The 20,667-nt window shown below is 38.6% G+C and overlaps 2 protein-coding genes across 4 annotated transcripts in view; one reads left to right on the top strand and one right to left on the bottom strand.

Moving 5' to 3' along the window:
• Positions 1–14,330, top strand: part of SCG3 (secretogranin III) — a 34,663-nt gene extending 20,333 nt beyond the window's left edge. Inside the window, exons 9-12 of one of the 2 annotated variants that reach the window (XM_008592581.1) lie at positions 1,167–1,250; positions 1,955–2,092; positions 11,132–11,212; positions 14,004–14,330. In XM_008592581.1, the coding sequence (XP_008590803.1) occupies positions 1,167–1,250; positions 1,955–2,092; positions 11,132–11,212; positions 14,004–14,122 (422 nt within the window). In that variant the 3' untranslated portion in view covers positions 14,123–14,330. The remainder of the gene's footprint in view (positions 1–1,166; positions 1,251–1,954; positions 2,093–11,131; positions 11,213–14,003) is intronic. The other variant, XM_008592582.1, reaches the window with a different exon arrangement.
• Positions 14,331–16,805: 2,475 nt separating this feature from the next.
• Positions 16,806–20,667, bottom strand: part of LYSMD2 (LysM, putative peptidoglycan-binding, domain containing 2) — a 17,163-nt gene continuing 13,301 nt past the window's right edge. For both annotated transcript variants that reach the window (XM_008592579.1, XM_008592580.1), the window contains 2 exons: positions 19,031–19,362; positions 16,806–17,791 (listed from right to left, as the gene is read on the bottom strand). In XM_008592579.1, the coding sequence (XP_008590801.1) occupies positions 17,749–17,791; positions 19,031–19,362 (375 nt within the window). In that variant the 3' untranslated portion in view covers positions 16,806–17,748. The remainder of the gene's footprint in view (positions 17,792–19,030; positions 19,363–20,667) is intronic.

Genomic DNA, 20,667 nt, shown 5'->3' with positions numbered 1-20,667 from the left:
TGAGTGGCCGGTCTGTATGTGGGATCCGAACCCTCGGCGGGAGCGCCGCCGCACTCCCAAGCGGCGCACTGTAGCAGTGTGCCACCGGGCCGGCCCAAAAAAAGAGTATGGAGGAGCGCCACCGCACTCCCAAGCGGCGCACTGTAGCAGTGTGCCACCGGGCCGGCCCAAAAAAAGAGTATGGATTCTAATTCATTGTCCACCTTTGAGGAAGTCACAGTTTAGACTCCTGTCTAGTAACACGTACATGATGTTGCTCCAAAGAGCAGAATTGGGGCAAAGAAAAGGATACAGATTTCAGCTTAATATGAGTAAGGAAATTCTCACCCTAAGACTACGTAACAATAGAACTGGCTGCCTCATGCATTAGTAAGGGCTCTGCATGACAGAAATCCAACTGTTTTGCTTAAGCAAAAAAGGAATTTGTTGCCTCATGTAACTGAAAAGTTCACAGAGGGACGGGGTAAAGGGATAGTCCAGCATCAGATTTGTAAAATTCACCAATAGTGTGAGGAACTGATGTCTCCCCATCTCACAGCTCTGACTTTCTGTATGTTGATTCATTTCAGACAGGCTGCTCCCTTCTAAGAACGAGGTAGCTGGGACAGCCCTCATCTCACATCCTCACAGTACAGCAATCCCAGCAGAAAGAGATCCTCTTTCTACCAATGGTTCTAGCATTGAATGTCATTGGCCTAGATTGAGTCAGGTGTTCCTCCTTGAACCAATCACTGTAGCCCAGGGTCACTGAAGACTCTGACTAGTCAGCCCTGGGTTACTCCACCACTATGGAGGCAAATGGTATGAGGATGAGAGAGGGCTGGGTTCCCCAAAAGAAACTCAAGGTGCAATTACCACACGGTGTTGAGTAGGTCGAAACCACAGGTGTCCACTCTAAGCCCCCACCCTAGAAGTGTTCTAGTAGTGGCCACAGAAATGTAGAGGGAACTTTTGCAATTACTGAGTAGAAGGCTGAACTTGAGGATCTCAACTTGTATGCCTTTCTATCCTGAGGGTCTATGATTCCAGGTCAAAGCATCTTACTAGCAGTGTTAATATTTTGGAATTGCTATTGTGATATTTCTGGTGAAATTTAAACATTTTAGTAAAAATTTGATATCCTCTCTCAGGAAGTAAAATTGTATTTCTTCCCTTAATCTCTTCAGAAAACTTGGATGAAACGATTGCTCTTCAGACAAAGAACAAGCTAGAAAAAAATGCTACTGACAATAAAAGTAAGCTTGTCCCAGGTATGATTTATTTAACTATTTTTTCTAGCTTTTAGAAGAATAACCATTTGGGTGGTAAATAATGAACTTCAATAAACATTAATAAAGAATTACAGGGCATTTTAAAATCTGAAAATCTGATCTAAACATGGGATCAAGTAGATATAACATTGGCTATTTTGTGGCCAGTCATGGCACAGAAATCTGACACCAGAAAGCACTGAAAAGTAATGTAGGTCTTTATCAAAGATTCTTAGGAGTTGGCTGGTAGAAAGGCAGGAGCTATATCACAAAGCTGAAAAATCCTTCCTAAAATTCTCCTTTAGGTATCTTTTTCTTTCCCAGATCACTACTTCTCCAGATTACTGTCCCTGGTCATCTCTCCTTTCCCTGCCCCTACCTCTTCCTAGGCCTTCTTTCCCCTGGGATGGTCTGTGCCCTTACACAGTACAATTTATCCCCTTCTCCAGGTTTCTTCCATTCTGCAGCTCCACCCATCACCCTGCTCAGCACAGCGAACACCACGGAGCTGTGCTCTGCAAAGGAGCCTCCTTTCAATGGGGACAGTGGAGCAAAAATTGCAAATTGCAAATTCTCATAATTTAATTTTTTGTCCCCATCACAGAAATTATGTACATAGTCATATTCTTGATGGTATAATATGTAGTTCCTTAAAACAATAATAGGTAATAGGGTTGTAGCAACAACACATAATCTGATTACAGTACCATCAGAGAAGAGTCATGAGGAGACAGACAGCACCAAAGAAGAAGCCGCTAAGATGGAAAAGGAATATGGAACCTTGAAGGACTCCACGAAAGATGATAACTCCAACCCAGCAGGAAAGGCAGATGAACCAAAAGGTATGGAATTGACAGCTCTAGATTGGCAATAAAATTGAGAAGAAAAAGCTCTCATCACACAAGGTAGGGTGGTCCAAAGAACAAGCCCCCCACATCATTAGCATGATCTATGTAGAGAAGATTTAGCATGTGGTACCTTTACTTGAATAGCAATTTTTTTTAATGGTCTTGAGTCTCCTGGGATGACAAATTGGTTTTGTCTTTTGATGGTCTGTAGTGCCCAATGGACTTTTATGCTTGGGGAGTGCCTTGTTTAATGTCCAGTTTATAATCTTATGAATTTATTAAACAATATTTATTTAAGCTTATTTAACACTCCTCTAAATAGTCACATACTACTTATTCATCAAAATTTTTGGATTTAACAAAGTTAAGTAATTCCTTAATTACTTAACTAGTGATTTCAACTTGACAAATACTTTCAAGGACTTGATAAAATCACAAATCCAACATATCAAATTTCTTTAAATAGCCTAAATATATCTACACAATATTAAATTTACATCCTAGGAAGGATTTTAGAAACTTTACCAGGCCCCCAAAGAAGAAGACTCAATGAAGTTGTAAGTTCTAAGTTGTTAACCCTTTGACTTCAGGTCAGAATGTGTGACCTGGTTTTATAGTCAATGGTTTGAGCCCCTTTTATTACAAAATTGTGTTGGTCATATCATGGAAAATTTGCATCCCCATGTCTCAGATAAATATTCTTTTTCTAAAAGTAGGTGTTTTTACCAGAAGTTGTGAACAGATGGCTGAAAATAACCTACCTTATTTTTCTGCTTTTCTGGAGCCTTGCTTCCATCTGATAAGTGTCTCAATATGTCCATCTAGAGGTTTTATTCTCTGGTAGATGAGGGAGTGGGTCAGTGCTCTCTCTGGGGTTGGGGGTTGGGGGATAGCACCCAGCTAATTTATTATCTGAAAACACACATTGGGCTTTCTTTTCATTGATTACTATATATAACCATTAGTGGTAATGAATGAATGATTTTGTTTATTCCTTGTTATGATATAACATCAGACCACAAGAGCCAATCATGTTCATGGTATAGTCTTAATTTTGAAGGGATTGCTGGGCCCACTTGCAGGTTTCCCATTCAATCTCTCTTGCTTACACAAATAGAAATATGTTCACATTCCTACTTGATAATAGACCCTTGCTTAATAATGTCTGTGTATGAAGTAGAAGAGAAACAAACATCTATGCACTTAATTCCTTATAACTCAATAATAGCAGTAAAATTACAAATTATTTCCCTTTTATATTACTATTACCTTTGTTAACACTTTATATTAATTTTTCCATTTGTGTAAGTTGTTCCAGTTGTTGATAATGATGATAATGATGATTTCATGCTTAAATTGGTATAGCTTGGGCAGTGGGCACCCCTAAGTTTCTCCTTTGTCCTTTTAGCACATCATCTTTGCTTTCTGGCCACAAGAGCATATTCTAGACCTATTCTGAATTTCCCTTTCTCAGATTTGAAATCAATTCCCCTTCAAGAAGTTCTGGTTCCCTTTGTAGAAAATATAATTAGAGGCCTGAACCTAGGTTATATGAGTTCAAATGAGTGGAGATAATGACCAAAGATGCTGCTTCTGTTTCAGCAATTGGGATTTTTTTGAGACAAGGCTGAAAAAGAAATTTTGTCTTAATATATCACATTCATGTTGATTTTTCCTACCTTATGAAGTTTTATATTATTGTACCCTTCTTTTCTCTAGCATAGATTTTATAGACTATCACAATTTTCTCCTACATTGACATAGCTGATATACCAACTTCAGTTGTTTGGTAGTGGCCTGTGTTGAAAAAGGTTGCATCTAGGCTCAGGAGGAAAGAATGTTAGAATGATTTATCAACATTTGTCACAGGCAAGGGGAGGCAGAATTGGTGATACAAGTGCCGTGTTTGGGGACCCTGTAGACCAATCATGCTGTTTTGATACTTCGACTCAACCCTAGGTCCACTCTGGATGAGTAGTAAACTTTTAAAAAATTTTCTCCTTTTTGTAAAATTGTGGTAAAATACACATTTAAAAAAATTACCATCTTAACTGTTTTTAAATATACAGTTTGGTGGCACTAAGTACATTCACCTTGTTGTGCTACCGTCACCACCATCTATCTCCAGAGCTCTTCTCATCTTGCACAACTGAAACTCTGCACCCATTAAATAATAACTTCTCATTCTTCCCCCATCCCCCAGTCCCTGGCAACCACCATTCTACTTCCTTTCTCTATGGATTTGACTACTCTAGGTACTTCATATAAGTGGAATCATAGTATTTGTCCTTTGTGACTGGTTTATTTCACTTAGCAAAATGTCCTCAAGGTTCATCCATGTAACATGGCTGTACAAATATCTCTTTAAGATCCTCCTTTCAATTCTTTTGGGTATATATCCAGAAGTAGAATTGGTGGATTATATGGTAATTCTATTTTTAATTTTTTGAGGAACCACCATACTGATTTCTATAGTGGCTGAACCATTTAAGGTTCCTTACCAATAGTGCACAAGTGTTCCAATATCTCTACATCCTTGCCAATACTTTTTATTTTCTGTGTGTTTTTTTTATTCTAATAGATGGGAGGTGGAGAATGAGTGGTAGACTTTTGAAAGATAGCTAACCAGGAAAACAGTGGCCTTGGCCAGAACCAGGATTTAGGCAACACAGAACACCATAGCTCACCCCAATTGAAACTCAGCATGCTTCAATCATACCCCATGGGAGCAACCCATGTGTAATGACTGTATTTTGCTAGAACACAACAAGCCATAGGTGAGGTGCTTTGACTTGCAGAGGCAGCATGCTCAGTATAAGACAATACCATATATCACTGTGCAAAGATCTCTGGGAAGGGGTGCTGACAGGTCTCTTTGCTTTTGTTTTTAAAGAAAACGTTATGCAAAAAAAGGAATATGAAGGAGATGACTCTTGGTAGCCCACTATTGCCTATTTAAGGTGTGAGTGTTTGGGGACTAAATATGAGAGTAGATTTCACTTTTCATTAGGATTTCCATCAGATAGTAATGAGGAGAGAGGAAAATAAAACTATTCATTTAATGTTACTCTTTGTAATGGCTCTCCTGAAACGTTCACAAAAGGATAGGGATTTGGGGTTAAAAATTAGCCCTCCCCCCATTATTTAGAGATGTAATTTATTCCTAATACTCCTGACCCCATTCCTCTGGGATAAGGACAATGGATTCTAATACAGTTTAGAAAACACCAAACTGAGCTTAAGCCAAGAACCAGCATTTCTGGAATAAAATGTAATTAATCCCCAAAAGGATGTACTAAGACATATATCTTTGTTTTCACAGTTACTTTATTTGCACTCTTCTCTAGGGCTATTTTGCTTCTCTGTTATAAAACCCAGTGAGAAAACAGCTGTTGTCTCTAGACAGAAAAAATAAAAGCATCCTTGTGGGTGAAGGCAGGGTTCACTGGGTTTCCTGAGACATTTATTCAGTAATAAATAAAACATTTACTCCCATGGCATGTCTAGCACTGCTCAGGAAGCAGCTACAGAAGGAATATAAGAACTAATGCCTGCCTTTGAGGACTTAAGCAAGCTTCAAAATGACCTGAGGATAGTTCTTAACCCACATGTAGGCAAGTATAACCCAGGCCACTTACATGATGTATTGATGAGCCAGGTATGTGTAGAAGAGGCTCCCTTCAGGAGAGAAAGTTGGAGGACATTACAGAGTAGAACAAGACATGAGGTAATGGCCCAGCTAAAACCAGTTAAGAAAACAGTTATAAACAGGACACATTGGTAGGAATATCTGCAAGTAGTCTGTTTTGGTCTTGCAATGTCAGATGATAGCCCCATCTAACCACAGCAAACATATATTAACCATAAGAAGCATGTGCTAGATCCTGGGAGGAATATAAATAGGAATAATAACAATAATAATGACAATACTCTACATTTATATAGCTCTTCAATTTACAAAGCATATCTACAGGTATCTCATTTCAGACTTAATGTAAAAATATCCAGTTTAATTACGAATGAAAAATGACTTATTCACCTTGAATATATAGTTAGTACTTAAACTCTTGCTTTCTACAGGGACTCACATTAAGAATAATATTTTTAAATGTTGATTTCTAATTGGTGCAGTTAGTTGAATGATTCAATAACTATTCCTAAGTTTAGGGATATGTCAACGAAATAGAATTTCTTCTAATTCCAACCATATCTATAAAATTACTTAATCTTTCAAGTAAATTGCTCTCTGGGGAGCAAATAAGAGTACTTTAAAACTTTATTGCATTATCTAAGTGTGGCTGTTTTTGCCAGTTGGATGTTTACTCATTCACTTCTGGCCTGTGAGTCACTGAAAATCTTTTTTAAAAATCATCCAAGGGATGAGATAAGCAGTATAACACCCATCCAATGTTCTTCCAGTATTCCATGCTGCATCTAATGGGATCTAAAATGTCACCATTATGCAAAAGTTCTCGAACCGAATGCCTCTGTAGCCTATGGTGGCATCCATGATATCAGTATCAGCTGCTTTGCTTTATGCAGTTCAAAACTGTAATCATGTAATCTTGACATAATTTTAAGCATTATATCAAACTTAATTTTTATAAACCCTCTTTTAGAAGATCTAATATCGTTAGTATATTCAATATTCAATAGTTTAACCCTATTCATTTTTTTGTGGGGGGAGCAGAGGGGATGGTCAGGACATCGTATCAGGGTCAGGACAAATTCATGTATAAAAAAGGATATTTCTCTTGCCGTGCTGAAAACAAAACAGCTAGAAAAGCAGGGCTGCGTCTTTCCTCTGGCCCTTTTCCCAGCTGCTTCAGCATATGTTTTAAGGCTTGTGCCATATTACCTCAGCCATGAGCTATTTTTTTTTCCAAATGAAGCTGAAATAAATTGGAAAAAAAATAGCCCAGCTTTCCAAAGTGGACTCTCATAGGTTCTTAGTGCACACTGTGTAAATAAATGATTTGCTTTACAGCTCACGGGTAAAGTAAATAGGAACCAGCTGCTTCTTTCCACAAGCAGAGAAACACCTGATATTATTCTCATTGTTACCAGTGCTCCAGTAAATGTGGGGAGGTCTCAATACTGGTGTCAGTGATTCCCAAGCTCTGCTGCACATTGGAATCACTTCAGGATTGTTAAAAAATATGGATGCTAAGTCTCTACCCCCAGGTATTCTGACTTATTTGGTATGAGGAGCAACCCAGATATTGGAATTTTTAGAAGCTCCACTACATGATTTGAATGTGTAGCAAAGTTTGACAACAGCAGGAACAACAGGTAATCAATCCCTCTAGCCTAAAAGGTGAGTTTGACCTAGCTCTACTCATTAGAGGCTCCAGATTCGTTCTGGTTCAAAACCGGGCTCTGACCCTTGCTTAGTTGCATCCCCTTGGACTTTTTATTTAAACTCTCTGAGCCTTAGTTTCTTCATGAGTAAAAGGGGAACAATAATACTTATTTCATAGAGTTCTGTAAAGATTAAATGACATATGGATATAGTATGTCTAGCACATTGTGCTTTAAATTGTTTCTGATTTGCCTATTATTTAGATTCAGAATCCACTAAATTTCAAGTCTTTCAAATAAACAATTCATTTTCATTGAGAGAGAGAGAAAAAAAAATCTATGCCACTTACACTTTTAAAAAAATTGTGATTTCCATAGTTTGGATTTCATGCTCACCGAGTAATCTAGTTACAGCTGGGGTTGTGCTTAGGAAGACTTCATTCATTTACTCACTCAACGAATACTTATTGAGAGCTACTATGTGTCAGTCCTGTTCCAGGCGCAAGGGTGCAGCAGCAAACAGGATACTTCTAAGGGAGAAAGACAATAAACTTAATAAACAAATATGATGTGGTGGAAGGTGATAAATGCTATGGATAAAAATAAAGCATAAAAGGGGGAGGAGGGTGATGAGATGTTCTGTTTTAAACTAGAGAGACTATCCTAACATGGATGACCCATAAGATACTAGTTTCTTAATGGATCACAGCCCAGTTTTCTTGAAGCTGTGGTAAACTCAGTCTCTGGTGTGGGTTGATAATGTCAACAGAGTGAATAAAATTGCTTTTCAAACATTTCATATGTTTTTAAATTCAACACCATTTTTATAAGTAATCATTTCCTGAGCAAAAAGCAACCTAACAAGATAATGCTGAGATATATTTCAAATGGTCTTATATTGGGTTCCTCCCCAAGCAAACCCTGAGAGGAGGATTTGAGGTTGAAGTAGTTTAACGGGAAGACACTCCAGGAAGCACCACTGTGGGCAGCAGGGTACGTAGGTACATAAGACAGGGAAGGGAAAGAAGCCAATATAAGATATATTGATGGGCAGGCTTTAGCTGTGAGCAGCTGGAGTGCAATCCCACTGATGACCTCTGGGAAACCGTGTAGAACATGCCTGAGAACAAGAAGCTGAGGTATTGACCTACCAGTTTTATCCATCATCAGGTAAGGGCTGCTCTACTGGCATTTCTGGAAAGAGGGAGGCATGATGGTAAGGAATGTCAGCCACACTATGATAAAAGCCTCATAATATTTATTTACTCTTCTAACCCTCAGAATTTTTACTGCAGTATTTAAACAGACTAAGCTGTGGTTTTTCCTTTTTTCAAATAAGCTCTCCACATCATGATACAATACCATAGATAAGATTGTGAAAACAATACTTAAAATTATTTAAAGAACAAGACTGTTTTCAGACATACTGAAAAGTTTCAGAAGTTCCAATTACGTAATGTGCTAATGACAGGTCATTACCTGTTCATTAAAGCAAGCCATATGAGAATCACTAATTTGATTTAAACCCTTTTTTTAAATTATTGTAACAAAAATGGTTGTACATATCTGTTGGGTACAGAGTTGAACATCAACACATAATGTGCTAATGACAGGTCATTACCTGTTCATTAAAGCAAGCCATATAAGAATCACTAATTTGATTTAAACCCTTTTATTAAATTATTGTAACAAAAATGGTTGTACATATCTGTTGGGTACAGAGTTGAACATCAACACCCACGTGCAATATGTGATGCTCACATCAGAATAATTATTATATTCAACAATATACACTATCATTGCTATTCATGGCCCTTTACCCATTCCTCCTGATTTAAACTCTTTAAAAAAGATGAAGTTGCACTGTTTAGAAATAGTCTACACTAAGGTTTCTCTCCTTGTTCAAAATGACTTACCTAATGAATTACCCAAAATGAATTAAATCGAAATAGAAAACACTGTTTTTATGTTACCAAATCCAGTCGATCTTTTCAGTAACAGGCAATAGACAATGAAAATCTCTATCTTGATTGTGCTGTAATGTTATAGCATCCACCAGGGGGACATTGTTTTTCACATGCTCTGACCGTCTTGAAAACAAACTAAAGAAATCAAGGCTGTTTCCACACAGGCAGCTGAAGTGAATAGGAGCTAAAAATTGTGCATCTCCTCTGTTGTCCATTTACCCCTTTTTGTTTAGAAGCCTCTCTGTGCTTCCTTGGGGACCAGATAACCTGGGGTCCCAGTAGTGAGGCAACAATGGGTTTCAACCCTGTAACCACCAGCTGCCCAAAAAAAAAGAATGGCTTTAAGATCAGGAAGAAAGGTGCTCAGGAAGTCATTTAGGTAAATGTAGTGGTAGAAACTGGAACATTGGCAAATATTAAGGCAGTGCTATTATACATGGACTATATAATCGGTTGTACCCAGGTTCAAGCCTGGCTTAACTACTTACTAGCCATGTGATCTTTGGTGTATTGCTTCATCTCTCTGTGCCTTGTGTCCTCATCTGTAAAATGGGGATGATAATAGGACTGCCTCAAAAGGTTGTTGCGAAGAGTAAATGAGGTAATGCCTTTTGGAGCACAAAGCAGTCCCTGGCACATGATAAGCCCATAATACAGGTTGCCCAACCAAGAGGTCTGCACAGTAGGCTAGAGCTGACAGAGCTCAAAGAGGGCTCAGAAGGGGGTGGTTGCCACCCTGAACTTTGCAGCCATCGCTTCTGCAGAGGCCCCGGACTTTGAAGACCTCTCTCTTTAGGCCATCTGGTACTCACTCCCTCGACCACCTGGTCTCTTGGTGCTGACACTCTGAGCTTTAGGGACTCACCTGGTTAAGGAGATGGTTGATTTTTTTTTGATAGAGAAGAAGGCTACATTACAGTCCGTGTCTGAAGACAAGGTCTTATCTTTCATATAATGCAAGCAGCAGAAACTAAGCAGACCAGAGTCCAAATTTCAGGTCCATTATTTTTTGTGTGGCCTTAGCCAAGTCACTTAGCCTCTCTGAGCCTTAGATTCCTCATCTCTACATTGATGATAATACCCACTTACAGGCAACAATGCAGGTAAAGAGCATCAGAGTAGGTGCTTCAGTGATGTCTGGTGTTCTTGAGCCACATTTGAGGCCCATCAGAGAGTGCTTACACCCAGGGGAGTTATATTAGAACCAGCGCTAAGGTTCACTCTCCAAACCATGAAGTGAGACCCTGGTCACCTCTTCATCTGAGTTTTTACACTCCTCCTCCCAGAATTGGGCAGAAGACATGTAGTTGCTTAAATCACAGATTCGGACTTCCAACTAAAGTGATGGATTTGTTAAGTATCTGCCACTCTGATTCAGTCCTTGACCTGATATGCTCTTCAGTTTAGAAGAACCTTCCCTATCCAGAAATGACCCAATCTAAGAATCGTAGGGACCCACCCATCTAGTAAACTGAGACACAACTCTTCTCTGCAAGGACATCTAACTGTATTTCTTTGTATGTTGGGACAATGCTCCTTGACACTCACCAACTTGGTTCTGTCTCCTGGAATCTTATCCCCACCTGCTCTTCTGACACCCCCTTACACACACACACACACACACACACACACACACACACACATTACCTAGTTACTAAGTGCTCCATAAGTCCAATATTTATGGTTTTGAACATAAGTGTGGTCTTTAAAAAGAGACACAGTGATATTTTATGATTGTTTGATATGGTTCCCTTGCCTTTTCCAGGGAAAACAGAAGCCTATTTGGAAGCCATCAGAAAAAATATTGAGTGGTTGAAGAAACATGGCAAAAAAGGAAATAAAGAAGGTAGGGATTTAGTTTGGTTGTACATTGCTAACTTCACCCATTTTTCAGCAGCTCTTGTTATATAAAGATTCCCACCATTACGCTGACTGGGCGAAAGCCTTCTATCAGAGCCCAGAAAGACTCTGGTCGCCTCTCAGATGCAGAAGGGAACAGAACCTCCATTTCTCTTATTATTCAAATCAGTCTTTTTAGAGCTACAGTTGGACCTGCTCAGTTATTCCAGTATGCAGCCAAGTTTGAGCACCTCTGGGATAGAGCATATGCAATATGCGCTCGAGCATATTCTCCTCCAGAGCACTCATATGTGCTCTGCTTGGCTTGGGGTCATCTCTCAAAGCCTGGGGGGAGCTAGGTCCTAGAGCCATGCAGTAGCTGCAGCTGTGTGCACAGGGAGACCTGCTGTTAGTCCTGACCTTCCTTAGCTTCTGCTGAGGCCCTCTGCTTGACAGAGGTCTGGGTGACCTGAGTCCCCTTCCCAAGCCCAGGAAAGGGAGGTCTATGTGATGTGATAATGAGGAAGATGGTAAAATCTTATGCAGCCTTTAAAAAAAAGTGTGCTTTGAAAAAAGTAAATCACAGCACCTATCTCTTTTGAACCTTACAAGGTTAAAAACTAGCTTGTGTACTGTAACAGCCAGTTAGGGCAGAGCTAGGATTAGACTCCAGGGACCTGTCCTCTGCACTGTGCTGGTTTTTCCATTGCACACCGTAATAGCCAGGTCGTAAAGATACAATTTTTCCTTTTCAAATGGAAGCAAAATATTTTCCTGTTTGTCCATTCAAATCACCTGGACCTCTTCATATCTGTCCTTGGGAGTCTGCCTTTTTTCCCATTAAAGATGTTGACACTGCAACAGATTCTGAAGAGCCAGTGTTAATGACACAGTGATGAGCAAGGGGTGCCGCTTTGTGCCCTGTGAGTCATAAAGCAAGTAATCACCTCATGAGGTGCACAGTGTGTGTCCAGCTTCATTCTCTATTTCATGCATGAGAGAAAGGGAAAAGTCAAAACCAAAATGAGCATTTATTGACCTGCTGCTTTGCACCTGTTAGATGCTTTCTATTCAGTACTTCAAGGCCACAGAATGGTGAAAGCAGTGGCCACAGACACATCTGGGTTCAGAGCCTGACTCTACCACTACCTGAGCAAGCAACTTACCCCGGTCCTGTTTCCTCATGTCTGAACTGGGGATACTAATTGTATTAGTCCGTTTTGTGTTGCTGTAACAGAATATCTGAGACTGGGTAATCTATGAAGAACAGAGGTTTATTTGGCTCACGATTCTGGGACAGCTGCATCTGGCACGGGCCTCAGGCAGCTTCTACTCATGGTGGAAAGCGGCACGCAGCTGGCAGGTACAAGCAGATCACATGGCGGGAGGAAGCAAGACAGAGGAGGTGCCAGGGTCTTTTAAACAACCAGCTCTCATGGGAACGAATAGAGCAAGAACTCACTCTCCCAGGGAGAGCACTAATCCATTCATGAGAGATCTGCCCCCATGACTCAAACAGCTCCCAACACTGCCACATTGGGGATCAGATTTCCACACGAGTTTTGGGAGGACAACACATTGGAACTCTATCACTAATGCTTACCTCTTGGGGATTTCTGAGAAGCAAATAAGATGATGGCTGTGAAGTGTTCAGTGCTGGGTGCTCTCTCTTCAAATCCTCATGGCCATGTCCTACCAGGAAACAAATGCTCTGCTTGCTGAAGAAGAACTGAACTCTCTCTAAGCCTCCACTCATCTTGATATGAAAAACACTTAGTGCCTGTAGAGGCTCCTTCCCTCTTTGTTTTCCTTTCATACAGGGTGTAAAGACACTCAACTGACCAAGGTTTCGATTATATCCAGGCAAGCTAAGGTGGCCATGGAACTCTGTGCTTTTACACCACCACTCTCTTCTTTCTCTCTCTTTTACAAACTGACAGAAGGCAGGATTCAGTTCTGGTCAGTTACAATTATAATCATAAAGATTCAGGGGAAGATGTGGGTTTTTTTAAGCCTTCAGAAAGATGCCACAGGCAGCCTCGTTACTTCGGTATATTTTTGGTGGGTAGTTAGATGATTTATATAGATTTTGTTTAAGTAGGACAGAGGAACCATAAAGAGGTTATGGTTTGGCTTTTTGTTCCATGCATACAACACAAACAGCATAAAACAGTCAAGGTAATTCTTAACTTAGAAAAAAAAAGTAGGGTGTCACATCAACAGGGATTTAACCTGGTGTAACAAGTTCAGGAAGTCAGACCTCTGATTCTAATCATAACTTTTACTACCTGTGTGATCTTGACCAAGGCACTTTAAACTTTAGGATCTTATTACCCCAAGTTTGGTTCCTGGACCAGCAGCATGGACATCTCCTGGGAGCTTGTTTAAAATGCATAACCTGGGTTTCCCCCCTCACACACACACCCCCAGCCCCACCAGACCTACTGAAGATGAATCTGCAATGTCCCAAGAGCCCCAGGTGATTGGCATAAACATTAACATTTGCAAAGCCCTGGTCTGTGAGCCTGTTCCTTCTTTGTTCATATTGGATGGTATTTCCCACCTGAAGACCTCACAACATTGTGATGAAGAGCAGATGAGATAATATAATATACATAAGTATCATTTAAAACTGCAAAGTACTGCACAAATGCCAAGAATTAAAATGTCCTCCGATGTAAACGACTAGGAATGGTAATCGTGTTATTATACAAAATGCGTCTTAGTTAATGGCAATCAGTGTAATGGGATTGGTCTTTTCTGATCTTTGCTTATGATACTCTAATAATATTTTCCAGATTATGACCTTTCAAAGATGAGGGACTTCATCAACCAACAAGCTGATGCTTATGTGAAGAAAGGCATCCTTGATAAAGAAGAAGCCAGTGCTATCAAGCGCATCTACAGCAGCCTGTAAAAATGGCAAAAGATACAGGAGCCTTTCGACTGTGTCAGAAAACATAATATAGCTTAAAACATTTCCAACTCTGTAACTAAAGTGTTTTTCACCTGAGGATTATTAGAAAATGCTGAATTTATAGTAGATAACCTTTTAGAAGGGGTTAAAACATAGCTTTCTTGCCATAAAAACTATCCAAAAAAGTAAAGTTATATGTAAGCTGGGATTTTGTATACAGAATTCTTATTTCCTCACAGACTTACATTTGATAATCCAAGATATGTTATTTTGGAAAAACCTCTAATGGACTGAACTTAAAACTAAACCTTCTTCCCATAGCACCCCCCCCCCCAACACACACAAGCACTCCCTGAAGAATTAAGGAGACTCTATTTTCAAGGCATTTGCCAGATACCAAAGCATCTTGTAGAATATGTCCGTTAACAGGATGTCATTTCCATTAGCAGTTCCCTTTTGGGAGCTTAAATAAATTCACATGCCCTCAAAGCCTCATAGCTTAAGGAGAGCCATCTGCTTTCTGGGCTGCTCTTTTTAGCTGGCTCTTTATTAGGCCCAGTGGCACAAAAAGGATCCTGAAAATGGGCATAGGATTTGCTGGATTGATTAACATTTTCCCCCAGTTGGTAACCTTTTCTATTAGTGCGTTTTCAGACATTGAGTTTGCTTATAAAGAGAGATCTATTTATGTACTCTCCAGGAAAACAAATGAGCTAATAAACACAACATAATGGAAGGTAAAAATTTATGTCAGGTCTCAGTTACCTAAATTAGATTTGACCCAAGCCAAGGTTTCTCAACAGACAGCAAAGGGTACAAATAGAGACAAAAATCATTCTCCTCCCTGTGAACCAAAGCTGGTAGAGAAGCTTCCCTGGAGGAAAAGGTTAATGATGTCCAGGTCACTGCAACTCTTCCTCAGCCACCACCACAAACACGACCCTGGAAACAACCATGCAGAGGCACAAGATCCTCTGGAAATGCTAATGGTTGATGTTCCCAAACCAAAGAATGCTTTGAAAGTGTATTATTCAGTGTAAATTAATTACATAAATATTTTTCTATATATTTGCTTAAAATTGTAAAAATAACATAGTGCTTTGTGTATTAGCCATCACCACTTCAACTGGCCTTCTGAAACCTACATTGCTCTCTTGCATACCCCAACCCAGTATTCTTTTGGCGAGGGCTGGAGAATTTACAGGGAAACAGTAAAAGGTTATTTTTCATGGGTAGGAGACCATTGTTGTTCCTTCCCATCCTAACCAGTGTTGCAGAAACAAAAACCAAAGCCTGCACATAAAAACTAAACTCAATATGTTCTAGAGAAGAAAGGACCCATTGGCGACAGGGGAGAGGGGACTAAAAACACCTTTGCCCAAAGGGCACTTGCCAAAGCACAGTGACTCAGACTGTTTTCATGAGTCATCCTTGGTAACATGACCAACTCTACTTCAACCATGTCCAGACAGGCTGCTTCTACATCATTTCAAAGCATTTTATCCACTCACTGATCTATAATATATAGAATTACTATGCAGTATTTTTTAAAAATAAGAAATTTGTTAAGGGAGTTAATCGTAGTTTTCAAAGCACATTGACATTCATTAGTTCCTATCGATAACTAAGACAAAGGGAGATCATTAGTTGTGTTTTATAAGTGAGGAAACCAGTTCACAAAGGGAACAGAGGCCTAGGATGTGCTCAAGCTCATGTGGCCAAGAAATGGTAACATTGGAACTAGAACCCAGGCTTCTTGTCTTAGTCCACTCCTCCACAGTGAGTCTGCACAAGGCAAGGATGAAAGTGCTCTAGTCCAGTACCATTCAACTGTGGCTGCAAAGAATTCGTAGTTACAGATAACTTGAAGATGAGAGATGTTTTGGCTAGAAATTGCTGAGAGACCTTAGGCAAAAATAAAACACTCAGAAAAATGTTTTTGAGATTGTGGTCTTAAATTCAAATTTGAGCTATGTTATGTCTTTTGGATAGTGTCTTTGGATTTATGTCTTTTGAGTTACTCAAATTTCAGATCATTTTATGTTTGGGTTACTCTCAAATTTCAGATTGTGATTACATTTTTTAAAGTTCCTAGGTCTCCACAGAGGCTTGCTTGAGCCTTTTCTTACATACATAACTGTTTGCCTTTTTAATTTTTTTCTTTTAGTTTTCCCCTCTTCCAACTAACTTCTCACAGTTCAGGTAGTAGTAGATACAAGAAAACAGCAAAGGATGATCAAGAGAGCATCCTATTCCAAATAGGCTATAACAACATGAAAAAAAAAGACACAAGGCGTTATGTATGCTAAATTATGAACAAACAAGAAAATCAGTAAGACAAGGACAGACAGCTTCTGTTTCCCATTAACGCACCAGCTTCAGGTGCTGGATATACACAGTTCTAGTTCTGCAAGTTCTGCTGCATTGACACCTAAGGACACTTGCTTCCTGGTCAATGGAAGACCTGGAGAAGCAAGACAGGAAGGAAGAAAATGAGGAAAGAGAAGAGAGAGAAAAGTGGGAGAACGAAAAGAGGAAAACAAAAGTCCATTTTGTTCCACAGCAGACTCCTCTTGGGATGTTGGAGACAGGTAAATAGAAGAAATTTTTGTGGAAGCCTAAAGATTTAACTTGACAGTTGAATAGAAGTCAAGAACAAAAAAATATTTAACTGTAAATTACATATAGCTCAAAGTTTATTGATGTAACTTATACATATAATAATGCTAAGACAAAATAAACTATGTGAATAAAAACCTAACCCCCAATTCAAATGAGTATAGTGATTACACAACACTCTATAAGTGACTGAGCAACGAAACAGAAACTAGAATTCAGCAATGTGTCAGATTATGGTAGTGTTTATTTGGATCATATCCCATGTTTTCAATCTATCTGAATCACCTTAGGGCAATGAAAATGCAAAAGTTATTAGTAACTAATTGACTTGCTTTTAGATTATTGAAACTTCTTGTTCAAAATTGCATTTACAACAAAAAAACATTAAAGTGGGGGAGAAGCTGTCACCATTTCAAAACTAATTTAAAAATCAATTTTATTCTTCCATTTGTTGAAAAAAATAGACTCAAATATGAAAACATAGTTTATTTTCTCATTCAGACTTTTGTAGTTTATTTTTACAAAATAGCAGACAAAATTTGGTTCTTTATATTAATACAGAATATGTATCACATATCGAAATATATATATATAGCACTTAAGTTATAAACACACAATAAATCAGCATCACTTCAACAGCAACCATGTTTTTCACATAATTAGGATTTCATCGGGAGATAAGCATTGTTTTCAGCTTGAATATATAGTCTTTGATGCTTTCTGTCAACCAGTATTTACAAAAGCTAGCCTAAAAACTACTACCACCTACAAAAGTGATGAGATTGAGGATATAATTTTGCTATCATGCCATAGCAAAGACTTAAAATTATAGAAAGCCAGAGGGAACTAATAACTTCAGTGCAATTGCAGTAGGTGGAACTACTTAATTATGATTTTAAGATGTATGCTACAGGAATCCAAAAGGGATGCTTTTGAATCTTCAGTTGTTGGATTCTTTATGGTCCAAGCATCTCTTAATCCAGATTAGAGTTATGCCCCCTAATCTCCTAACTGTGATAGAGGGAAGATGCATAGGGACTTTCTTCATCTCTGAAAAAAAGAAATACAGCATAAATCAGTGTTTAAAAAGTATTCAGAAAACTAAAACATATACGTATTATAAAATTTAATATCCACCTGTCAAATAAGGGCAGGAGTACATAAACTTAGAATATTGTGCACACCTTGAAAGTTGTATGAAACACAAGTACTTATTAGGGTATTCCATTTTATTGGTGTCTCAATTATTGGAATAAATACTTGTATGTGTATATTTATATTTGTTTATATTATATTTAAATATATTAAATTTATATACTAAATTATACTTATATTTATTTACGTTTTCTACATTCCACCTCTTTTTCAAAAGGATTTGAGGTACTTACAACAAAAGGCATACATACAAGGGTTCTTCAAAAAGTTCATGGAAAATGGACTGAAAAGATATTACGAATTTTTCCATGACCTTTTTGAAGATCCTTTGTATAACAAGATGAATAATATAGAAATAAAAAATAAGGACTAAGGAAAGGAGAAGGGAACCAATATATTAACCATAGAAACACTATAGTAGTTGAACCCGGGCATCAATTTTAGTTTCAAGCTTCCCAGTAGCCAGGGCAAAAAACGAAACCNATAGAAATAAAAAATAAGGACTAAGGAAAGGAGAAGGGAACCAATATATTAACCATAGAAACACTATAGTAGTTGAACCCGGGCATCAATTTTAGTTTCAAGCTTCCCAGTAGCCAGGGCAAAAAACGAAACCCAATAACTTGTGCCTTTTTGAAGTCATAAAGGAAGAAGGAAACCAATCCTATAAGACAGAGAAAGGTTTGCCCTAGTACCAAGTTAAAAAACAAAGAAAAAAAGCTCACATGAGATCTTACGTAAGAAACAGCTGGTAACAAATAATGGACAATGTCTTTGACAAATTTTATAAGCATCAGAATTTTACAAGTATTTTCTAGGGCACTGCTTCCCTTGAAAGTGTCAACGAGATGCTTCTATTTGGCTGCTATAAAGAATTGCTAGCTAGACAGTGATGCTAATAAAGCAAAGAAGCAAACTTTTTAATAATAAATGACAGACAAAAACACTGCGACATAAAAAGCTTTGTGCAGCATGCAGTAGCTCTGCTTAGATTTCATATATTAAAATGCCTTTCCAGAATTAAAATATAGTTTTTAAAGCAAAAAAAAGAAAAGGAAAGAAAGATTTGGACAAGCAAGGACATCGTAAGAGTAATTCATTCAGCCTCTGACATTTGTATCAGGGTACTTTTACCTGCTCTCTTCTTTTAGTTTCTTGGCTGCCTGTGTTGATAACTTAATCTGCAAGTCAAGTCTCTGCAAGAAATCTCTGGCTGACACGTCTCCAGCCTGCACCGGCTGAACATCAGATTCTTGAGGGCTGGAAGGAGGGAGGTCTTTCCCAACCACCACCGGCTCCTCTTCATGAGAAAAATTGCTATCAACAGTTTCATTTTCTGGAGAATCAATGGAGTTAAGTCCATTAAACAACAAAGGCTTCTCTGATATAACTGGGATGTTCAAAGTTTTCCTCAGAAATATACAATCATTGGTAAACAGTTTATTGGCCCTTTTAATCTGCTCCATCTAAAATACAAAAGAAGAAACACAGAATTACTTATAACCAAGTCCAGGAGTAAGGCTTATTATACAACACAGAACTAAAAATATCCATGAGCAAAAGTGTGCAATGCTTTCTCTAAATCTGAAAATCTTCATTCGGGTTTGGTCACCTCCAGTTATTAGGAGACGTTGGGAAATTATTTCCCAATTTCAAAAAAAAGGAAAATTATTTTCCCCCCACTATAATTTCCCCTATAAGATACCTTCTAACATTAGTGACCTTAAATCTCTGAAGTTAAAAAATATAGAATTTTTAACACTTATTTAATAAATTTCATTCTTGTTTTAACATTTCTATTATCTGATTTTTTCTAATTACTGTTGCTATTTACTTATGGAGTACAACCTATGTCTCTAGAATTGTGCTTGGTGAATATAACATATACGGGAGGTGGTAGAGACATAAGTACAACCAGAATTTGGACAAATTCTGGTCCAAATTGTAGGTTGGGGCTGCAATCCTTAAGAAAGACCTCACGGAGAAGGTGGTTGTTTTGATTTTGATTTTTTTTACTTCAGATGGGCCTTAAGAATGAGTAGGCAGACATGGGACAGGTTAAGAAAAGGAGGTGGGGGGCACTTTACATAGTGTCTCATTCTTTTCACCCTATAGAATGTGTACATGAAGATCCACTTTACAAATAAAAGGAACAAAAGCTCATAGAGATTATGTATCATGGAATCATCATACAACTAGCAGATAAAGTAGCTAGAATTTCATACAGGTTTTTATAACCTCAAACTCTCCTATAGCCGAAGGATGCCTCCCCCAAACCACAGAGATGGGGAAAGAAAGTGGGGTGAAAGGGGGAGTAAAATTTACATATGTTTCTTCATTTAACCTTCATAACAGTTCTGTAATCAAGATATCATCATCTCCTTTTTACAAATGAGGAGTCAGAGACTCAAGAGAGTTAAGTGGCATGCCTAAGTCCACAATGCTGGTAAGTGCAGACAGGACTCAAACTATGCTGGCTCTGGGCTTGTTGGAGAAATGCCTACTCTTATGTTCATCACACTGCATTATAATGTGTCTGCAGACTTGTCCGCCCTACTAGCCCGGGAACTCGCACCAGGCTAGGCACTCTGCATGCAACTGTGGCATCTTATTTTCACCACAACTCTTTCTTGGGAGGTATGTAACCCAGACAGTTTGGTGCAATACCTAAACACATAGGCTTCTGATGGATCTGGCTCAAATCTCAGCTCCACTAACATGAACAGTATGAACATAAGCTTGTTACTTGTTTCATTGAGCCTGTTTCCTCA

Source organism: Galeopterus variegatus, unplaced genomic scaffold (assembly GCF_000696425.1).
Source record: "Galeopterus variegatus unplaced genomic scaffold, G_variegatus-3.0.2 Scaffold8046, whole genome shotgun sequence".
Lineage (NCBI taxonomy): Eukaryota > Metazoa > Chordata > Mammalia > Dermoptera > Cynocephalidae > Galeopterus > Galeopterus variegatus.
The sequence above is the reverse complement of the archived record's forward strand: the minus strand, read 5'-3'. Positions and strand labels throughout refer to the sequence as shown.